General features: G+C 38.7%; 1 protein-coding gene across 1 annotated transcript; it reads left to right on the forward strand.

Annotated features, from left to right (window-relative positions):
* Positions 1 to 1,655: 1,655 nt before the first annotated feature.
* On the forward strand, positions 1,656 to 5,462 carry LOC143549176 (kinesin-like protein KIN-14L). The gene is made up of 14 exons (XM_077040145.1): positions 1,656 to 1,950; positions 2,039 to 2,188; positions 2,282 to 2,468; positions 2,551 to 2,642; positions 2,725 to 2,796; positions 2,881 to 2,982; positions 3,063 to 3,125; positions 3,213 to 3,294; positions 3,393 to 3,488; positions 3,568 to 3,741; positions 3,806 to 3,912; positions 3,990 to 4,587; positions 4,669 to 5,212; positions 5,291 to 5,462. The coding sequence occupies exons 1-14, from the start codon at positions 1,726 to 1,728 to the stop codon at positions 5,460 to 5,462; spliced, it is 2,664 nt and encodes an 887-aa protein (XP_076896260.1). The 5' UTR covers positions 1,656 to 1,725.
* The last annotated feature ends 4,356 nt before the right edge of the window (positions 5,463 to 9,818 follow it).

Genomic DNA, 9,818 nt, shown 5'->3' on the forward strand with positions numbered 1-9,818 from the left:
AATTTTAAACCTAAAATCCAGGTCTGTAATCTAGATCTAGATCTGTAAATCAGATCTAGATAGATCTGAAGCTCGGAGCAGATTTAAAACCATCACAGATCCGGAGACTTGATCATTCGAATCAGGCAGTTTCTTTTTGCACAGATCTGGAAGCCTCCTTTAGATCTATGGATCTTTTTGAGCTTTAATAGAACAAGCCTTGAAGCCTTTTTCTGTAAACTTCCAGATCTGGGTTTTTCCTGGGAGAGATCTGACAACCGAGAGGGAGATCGAAGGGTAGTTCGTTGCCGTCCCACGGATGGCGCCAATGTCGAAGCATGAAATGAATCTGACCTGATCCATGACGATGTTTCCACGGATTTTCGAGATGAACGAACCACGTCTTGATCTTCTTCTCCGGTTGCTTGAGACCTGCAATGGTTTTTCGGGGGTGTGGAGGTGACTGCTAAGAAATCTCCAAGATCTCTTGTTTACAGACACAAAAAAGTGGTGGTGGCTCTTATTGAGCATGACCCTTTAATAAGGAGGTGGAGACCTCCTTATATAGAGAGCCTCATGGCCACCATCATGGTACCCTAATGGGCCTAGCCCAGTTAGGGTTACCTCCACAAAACCCCCTCAGCCCAATAACATTGTATTAGTCCATATAATAAAATAAGCCAAACATAATAAATTTAGGGTCGTAAAACCGGGTTTCGTACCATACCCCTACACCCACATTTCCTTATTTCTAGCATTATATTAGGAAGAGTAATGTGTCCATGTTTTCATTAGTTAGCATCTGCACGTTTTCTTTCACATGTTTGTATGCCTATATAAAGGCATTATTGTTTTGTTAAAGGAGGACGAATGAAAAATATTATGGTTTAACAATCAAAGTCTCTTCCAAATATCTATGTTCTAATCTGGTTTCCGTCTATTTTCGTTGGACCATTTGATTAACGAACAAGGTTCGTAACAGATTGTTGTGTGCCACGATCCGACACCACACCCATACTTTTCTATGTTCTTTAATATCTTTGTAGTGGCTTAGTGGGTAGTTAATTAAGTAGTGGGTTGGTTATATATCTTGGCTATATAAGCCACTAGTTCTTATGTGTTACGGATTATGAATGAAAATGTTAAATTGATCTATGTTCTCTCTATTTCTAATCTGGTTTCCTTCTTGTTTCTTTGAACAATTTGATTAACGAACGAGGTTCGTAACATTTTAGTTGTTACATAGGTTCGATTTTAGTCTTTTACTAAGGTAGTCAAGAAAATTAAATTACTTTAGAAGAATTTAATAACTTTTTAACGTCTCTTTGATGAAAAAGACCAATATTATAATATTACTAAAAATGACCACTGAATCCCACATGTATAGTAATTTACAAAGAAGAAATCAAAACTTACCCTTACCGTACAAAGTAATAAAACTTACCTCATTCGCCTCATCTTAATCAGTCAAAACCCCATACAACGAGAGCCGTTGATTGGGCTGACTTCATCTTCTTTTTCACCTTCAACCACAACGGACCTACACATTTGAATTCAAAACCTATAACGGTCTTCTCTGCAACTTAATTGAAAATTCACATATTCTCTTCATTCAATTCAATTCATTCACTACTCTCTCTCTCTCTCTCTATAATCTCAACACACCCAATTGAATTAGGGTTTACGGAAACCAATTAGGGTTTCTTTTATGAAATATTAAGATATCAATTCAAGATTACGATATTAATGGAGGTGATTGCATCAAGAGCAGGTGACGATCTCAATCTCGCTTCAAGAAAAGCCCAAGAAGCCGCTTTCCGAAGGTTCCAAGCTACCGAATGGCTTGAACTTCTTGTCGGGCCGTTAGGGATACCTAAACAGCCCTCGGAGCAACAGTTTATTTCTTGCTTGAGAAATGGGTTGGTTCTTTGTCATGCGATTAATCAGATTGAACCCGGGTCAGTCCCGAAGGTACTAGTTGGTTAGCTGATTGTACAATTAGGGTTTCTAGTTTTATTAGTGATTTAGTTGATTCTTGATTTTGTTTATGTTTATGAAGGTTGTGGAGATTAGTCGGTTTCCGACTCAGTCGCTTACGTGGGATTCGCAGCCGTTGCCGGCTTATCAGTTCTTTGAGAATGTTAGGAATTTTTTGAAAGCGGTTGAGGTGTTGAGGCTGCCGGTTTTTGAAGCTTCGATTTTCGAAAGGGTACATGTCTATTTGATTTTACAATGTTTTTTATTTTTAGTTTTTTGTTATGTTATGATTTATGAACCTAGTTATGTTATGAATGGTTTCTAGGATAATATGGTAGCGGGTTCGTCTGCTAAGATCGTCGATTGTGTTTTGGGGCTTAAAGAATATAATGATAGGAAGTTGAAGAAAAAAGGAAATGAATCATTTAAGAATGATTTCAGATCTCCTTTGGTTATGCAGTCAAATGGTTGGAACGCTAAGCAGCCACCAAATGATGCTAAGAAAATTGAAGGTTTAAAGATTTTTAGTTTGTTTAATCTATTATAAAATATAACTTTTGTAACATTACTTATATGTTTTTTGTTACTATTTAGATTTGATTGTGAAGGCCTTAGCTGAATGTATGGTTGATGCGAAGGAGAATTTAGATGGTAATCTGTTGTCTTCTATCCGTAATGGAAATCCGGTAAGTATTGACATCCTAATGCTTACATTTTTTATATAAACTTTTGTTGAAGTTAATAGCTTATAACCGAATAACTGTTTAGGATTCTGTCAAGTTGCTTAGTAAGATGATTACAAGTACTTTGAAGGAGCAACTTCAAAACAAGTCTCCAGTGGTATTATGTTAATATATTTATTTATGTAACTCAAGTGATTCAAATTAGGCTTTCCAATATTGACATTTGTTTCTTGTCCCTTAGTTGAATCCTATCTCTAAAGATCTATCAACAGAAGAAAGTGGATCGGTTACAAGTTCTGCAACTTCATTATCATCAAATTCATCCTTAACTGAAAATGCAAAAGTATGTGGATTATTGTATTATTTTAAATAAATCAATTTTTGTTTGCATTTGTTCAATGATTGTTGAAAACTTTGTTGCAGCATTGTCAAGCTAGTGAGTGCAGCCACTTGCAGGTGGTTCAAGTACAAGAAAAGAAGCTACTGGTATGCTTTCTTCTTGTTTTTCTCATTACTACGACTAATAGATGTTTTGCCACCGGTTAACTGTCAGTTATAATCTCCATCTTTCAGGACCTAAAGGAATTACTGTCGAGTACAAAGGCTGAATTTGGAGACTTGCAGTCTCAGTTTCAAAATGATCTAAAACAAATGGGTATGGACTAAGATTCTTTTCAGTGTTCAAAAAGTCAACTCTTTACAAAAATGTTTAAAGATTTTGTCTAAATGCTGACTTTGTACATGGGTTTTCAGAGAGTCAAATAGAGGAACTATCCACTGCTGCACAGGGATACCATAAAGTGGTACAGGAGAACAGGACTTTATATAATATGGTCCAGGATCTAAAAGGTATATCTTGTTTGTTATCAATGTTATCCCATAAAGATAATGTTATTAGTCATTAGGCTTACAATTCTACATATTTTAGGAAATATTCGAGTATACTGCAGAATCCGACCTGCATTTAAATCCAACACGAAAAGCGTGATCGATTTTATTGGGGAAGATGGCTCGTTGGTTGTTATGGACCCGTCAAAGCCAAATAAAGACGGAAAGAAGCTGTTCCAATTCAACCGTGTCTTCGGTCCAACCGCCACTCAAGGTGAATATTTACTTTCAAATAACCACTTTTTAGTTAAATTTTAACATTTTGCAATTATTGTCAGAGGAAGTATTTGCGGACACACAACCACTTATAAGATCCGTTATGGACGGTTACAATGTGTGCATTTTCGCATACGGGCAAACAGGATCTGGGAAAACACACACAATGGTGAGAATTGATATAATACCACAAACTTATGTTAAGTTTTAACACAATTTGGTTAATGCTTTGTTTAATTTTTATAGTGTGGGCCCACTGGTGCATCAAGAAAAGAAATGGGTATCAACTATCTAGCTCTTAATGATCTATTCGATCTATCAAATAAACGAAAAGATGTTCTTAAATACGAGATTTTTGTACAAATGGTGGAAATATACAATGAACAAGTCAGAGACCTGTTGACCTGTGATCCGACATCCACCAATAAATTGGAGATCCGCAGCTGCACGAGCGACAATGGTTTGAGTCTTCCGGATGCAACCATTCACCCGGTCAAGTCAACCACCGATGTGCTAAACTTAATGAAAACCGGCCAAGTGAACCGAGCCGTCAGTTCTACAGCTATGAACAACCAAAGCAGCCGGTCCCACAGCATATTAACAGTGCATGTTAATGGAAAGGATGTGAACGGAGGGACAACACGTAGCTGTTTACATTTGGTTGACTTAGCCGGAAGTGAACGGGTGGATAAATCAGAAGTGACCGGTGAAGGGCTTAAAGAAGCTCAACATATCAATAAGTCACTTTCGTGTTTAGGAGATGTAATTACAGCTTTATCTCAGAAAAACACACACATTCCATACAGAAACAGCAAACTCACACTACTTCTTCAAAACTCATTAGGTATAATATTATATAACTAGCTCGAATTATTTATAGTGCAAGAAATTAGATTGCTTTTTAACATTTATATGAAACTTGCAGGTGGAAATGCGAAGACTTTGATGTTTGCGCATGTGAGCCCAGAAGGTGATTCATTTGGGGAAACGATTAGTACATTGAAGTTCGCTCAACGGGCCTCGACTGTTGAGCTCGGTGCAGCTCGGCTGAATAAGGAAAGCCGAGAGGTTATGGACCTTAAAGAACAGATCGAGAGCCTGAAAAGACAGTTGGACCTTAAAGAACCGCAATGTGCACAACATGTTAACAGATTGGAACCAAAATCGCCATTAACGAGAGCAAAACCAGCTGCTGCAACAATAGATAGAACTCCCAAAAGTCCGAGATCACCATTAACGAGACCAAAACCTGCACCTGCAATGGGAGACAGAACTCCTCCAAATTCTGCTACCAAAAGCAGACAAGTGAAGCCACTTGTGCTACCAAAAACACCTGAAGCTCAAGTGTCAATCAGAAATGAAATAATAATATCTTCAGAGATTAGAGGTAGCACTGCAAATGTGAAGCCATCGCATATCAGGAAATCGCTTCGGACCATTGGAAAACTGATTAATGGCTCTGAAAAACGGTATTAAAATCCTTGGTTTGAAATTATTATGTCAAAAAAGTATGAAACAAAAGTTAATATTTGTGTTGTTCTTTGCAGGGTTCCAGTGAAAACAAACGAAGTGCAATCATCAACATTAATGATAACGCCGCCAGTTACTGCTAGGCCATCGCGGAGGCAGTCGTTGACCGGGGTTCAGCCGCTGGACAGGTCAAGAAGATGTTCGCTTGGAGGAGTTGACCCTTGTAAAACACTAAACACTAAATTCTAAACCGTTACTCGCTTATAAGATTGTATGTGACGCGGGTTTTTGTTGGGTTTGTTTAAGGTGTTGATGGGAATAGGACTGAGAACGCCGCCGCCGGTCAGTAGTTCGATCAAAACGAAGTGGATGTGATGTGATGTGAAGTTGTGAAACAAACCACCTTCTTGGCTTTGACTCGAAGCGTGTTGTGACATTGTTGAGCTGCGGCTTTTGTTTAGCAGAATAGTAATATGACTTTAGGTGCAATTTAGTTGTGATGTAATAATTAATAATTCATCTGATTCATTTTTACTCCACCATTTGATTGATTGGCACAAATTAGAGTTGTTCGGGATAGTAAGGTCTACAGTCCACACTACATATCAATATGATCTCGACAATATTAATAATGATCTATCCATGGACAAATATGAATCCGGGACCTTTTTAATATATAAATAAATCTAGAATCATACTTCTTTTTATTTTTTTTTTCATTTTGCTTCACATTTAATTAGAATAGGTTAAAAAAATATAAAACCATCCCTTTTGTATTAAGAGATTCTATTTTTTATCATTGTTAATACATGACAATATTAGATTTGTTTCTAAATAAACTAATTAAAATGTAAATGTAAATGTGTTGAAATATGATATGAAAGTAACTTGATTGGAGATATTGAAAAACATCTTGTGGACAATAACACCCACTCGAGATTTTCAATATAGGCATTTACAATTATAATGTTCTTATAATAGGAAAAAAATGATCGTTAATTAATGCAAATTTTTAATCTTCTAAAGTTAAACATATGCTTGCTACAATTGAAAACAATTCAAGTTATTTAATTAATTTGTATTTTAAGATAAATGAAATATACTTGGAAGTACTATAAAAAAATATTGATTGAATTTCCTTTTTTCTTTAGTAAAAAATATATGTAATTGATAAACTAGATAATATTGGATTTTTTGTTTGGAAGTATGGCGAGTATATTTTTCCTTAAAGGGAAAAGATCAAAAAACTAAAATAACAAAAATTATGAACAAAAATGGGATCGACCTCTCGACCAACAGAACACAATCAAGGCTTCTTACCACTAAGCTAAAGTAATACCAATTATCTGTATAATTAACTTACTTATTATATACATATGACTAGAGGTGAAAAAAAACCCTGAACCTAAACCGGAACCGGACCCGGACCCGAAATAAGAACCCGGAACCGGTTTTTTTAATACCCGACCCTACCCGTAGGGTACGGATAAGGTATGCATTTCGGTAGTAAAACCCGAACCGGGCCCGATTTGTATTCTGTAATACCCGAAAACCCGAACCGGAACCGGGTTTTTCCAATACTCACCGGGTATTTCAAATACCCGATGTATACCCGAAAAATACCTTAAAAATACACAAAAAATACTCCTAAAAAGTGCAACCTTTTAATATATCCAATATATACCCAAAAAATACCCGGAAAAAAGCTCGAAAATAGGGTTTTTTAATACCCGAAAATAGGGTATTCAAATACCCGGTTCTATACCCGACCCGAACCCGATGCATAGGGTATATTTTTTAGAGACAATCCTGGACCCGAACCCGAACCGGTTATTGCCAATACCCGGTCATACCCGAACCCGGTTCCATACCCGAACCCGGATATTTGAAAAACTTAATTTGTGCACCTCTACATATGACATATAATTTATTTAAAATATTGAGGCCCAAAAATTTTGGGGGCTCAAAGTCTTAGTTTTGGTTTGATATACATACGGGTCGGCCCTGTCCATGGGTTCTGTGGGTATATTTGCGAGAATTTGAAGGTCAGGTCATATTATCCAAGCAGGTTACGCGTATACACGATGTATCCAATTATGGCTTTACATGAGGCAAACTATTTGTTGAATTACGAAACTTTTATCTTATACTCATCTAAAAAAAGTTGACATTGTTCGTTTAAATTTCTTACTATTTTATAATTTAAAGATTTTATGAGTGTAATATATTTTCAAATCGAAATAAAATAATATTTCAAATGATACAAATCAAACCCTTGTATAATCCCCCCCCCCCTTTTTCTTTCTACATAATAAATTAACATATTGAGTTATGAAGAAACACGAATCCACCCCTCAAGGTCTAACACGTTAGTCTGAGGGTAATGGTTAAGTATTCTACACGATGGGTTATAAAACCACCTTGACGCAGACAAGTGTAACCTACAAAACAGAACACCGTGAGCTCGTTACGAGGAATTGGGGGGGGGGGATTCTCTCGTAACCTCCCTCCGGCGTGAGAATCAGTACTTGATAGTATGAGAGAGTATAATTTGATAGTGATAGTAGGAGAAGGTATATCCCTTACCATTTGGAGGTTCATTGGTATTTATAACCGAAGGAGAGAGAGTGAGAGCAACCACCTTGTCAGGTTTTCCTCCAATAATATTCCCCACTCGTGTGGTCGTAGTGGTTGGTGGAAGTTGGTGGGCATCATGGCCTTTTGACAGTAACGTGGTCGTACTGTTTGTACCGTCTTTTATGTGTTGTCTAATCCCCATTGGTTTGGTGTTTATCCCTATGTGGGTTACCATCCTTTTGTCCCATGCTGGAGGGACCTTTGCACTACCATTCCCGAGGTGTCAGGAAAAGTTATATTTGGCTACACTCTTCGCGCCATGCACTACGCCCGGCGTTAGTGACTTCCTGGCGCCTAGTGTTCCGCCCAGCGAATGCCTTTAGTGTTATACTTTGTCGAATAGTGGGTTTCATACCTACCTCTACAAGTCTCCCTAGTCAATAGTCGCCCTTCTTTCAAGAGGTGGGGGCTGGACTTATCATGGGCTTTTGGTTATGCATGTTATTTATTTTCCACCGATTTTCCTCGTTGGTTTGGTTTACTTTTGTGGACAATTCTGCGTATCGGGGGGGGGGGGGGGGTGATTTCATTAATTGTAGCTACAGTTTAGTGATTAATTTATGTTAAATCATACCGTCTGAGCTGCTTTTGGCTGGCGATTTACCTTAAATCGTCTCGTGGCGGAGCCTTTTTTTTGCGGGTGATTTATCTTAAATCATCCTATTGCAGAGCCTATTTTGGCGGGTGATTTATCTTAAATCATCCCATGGCGGAGCCTATTTTGGCGGGTGATTTATCTTAAATCATCCCATGGCGGAGCCTATTTTGGCGGGTGATTTATCTTAAATCATCCCATGGCGGGGCCTATTTTGGCGGGTGATTTATCTTAAATCATCCCATGGCGGGGCCTATTTTGGCGGGTGATATATTTTAAATCATCCCATGGCGGGGCCTATTTTGGCGGGTGATTTATCTTAAATCATCCCATGGCGGGGCCTATGTTGGCGGGTGATTTATCTTAAATCATCCCATGGCGGGGCCTATCTTGGCGAGTGATTTATCTTAAATCATCCCATGGCGGGGCCTATGTTGGCGGGTGATTTATCTTAAAACATCCCATGGCGGGGCCTATCTTGGCGAGTGATTTATCTTAAATCATCCCATGGCGGGGCCTATCTTGACGGGTGATTTATCTTAAATCATCCCATGGCGGAGCCTCTCTTGGCGGGTGATTTATCTTAAATCATCCCATGGTAGAGCCTATCTTGACGGGTGATTTATCTTAAATCATCCCATGGCGGAGCCTATCTTGGCGGGTGATTTTTCTTAAATCATCCCATGGTGGAGCCTATTTTTGGCCAAACACTTATCATCTTTGTTTCCTATTATATGGATAACGTGTAGTTTGGCGTGGATGAGTGAATTAAATGCAGGTCAGTGAAATGACTGCTGGACGTGACAGTTTGACGACGGTTGCTCTGCCCTGCAGACTTTCTGCTTGTGTCAGGCGAGTGGGCGAGAATCCCGGTGACACGCCCAGCTGTAACACATATCCTCTGCCATCTTATTATCGTGGTGTTTTCTGATTGGGCCACGCGTTAATTATCTTTTTTGTATCCCCTGTCCCTCATTAACTGTGATTAGTATAAATAGGGGGAGGTTACACCGTTTTAAGCATCATTTCTCACCGTTTTCTTTATCTCCCTTTTTTCCAAGCCTTCTTCATTTTATGACTGAGTCCTCCCAAACCTCGAAGACTAACAAGAATAATTCCACGGAGTTTGTCGGTTGTCGCATGTCTGCCGAGGAATTCAATGATATTTTCAGGGTGTATAACCTTGGCCCTGAGTATGAGCCCGAGCTGCCTGCCCCTGGCAAGACGGCTCGAGAGGCTCCTACCGGCAAGATTGCCGTGTACCGGGAGTACTTCTTTTTGGGCAATCTCCGTTTGCCCCTTACCCGGTTTTTGGTGGATGTTCTGGGTGTGTTTGGGTTGCATCTCAGCCAGATTCATCCATTCGGAATGGA

Source organism: Bidens hawaiensis, unplaced genomic scaffold, assembly GCF_021521415.1.
Source record: "Bidens hawaiensis isolate Kalapana, Puna unplaced genomic scaffold, B.hawaiensis_p1.1 tig00015447_1, whole genome shotgun sequence".
In the NCBI taxonomy this organism is placed as follows: domain Eukaryota; kingdom Viridiplantae; phylum Streptophyta; class Magnoliopsida; order Asterales; family Asteraceae; genus Bidens; species Bidens hawaiensis.

Bases quoted from the DNA above. Each gene is read 5' to 3' on its own strand.
- LOC143549176 (XM_077040145.1), top strand. From the start codon at position 1,726: ATGGAGGTGATTGCATCAAGAGCAGGTGACGATCTCAATCTCGCTTCA. The intron at 2,983-3,062 runs GTATGTGGATTA...ACTTTGTTGCAG, and splicing joins CCTTAACTGAAAATGCAAAA to CATTGTCAAGCTAGTGAGTG. The intron at 3,489-3,567 runs GTATATCTTGTT...TACATATTTTAG, and splicing joins TATGGTCCAGGATCTAAAAG to GAAATATTCGAGTATACTGC.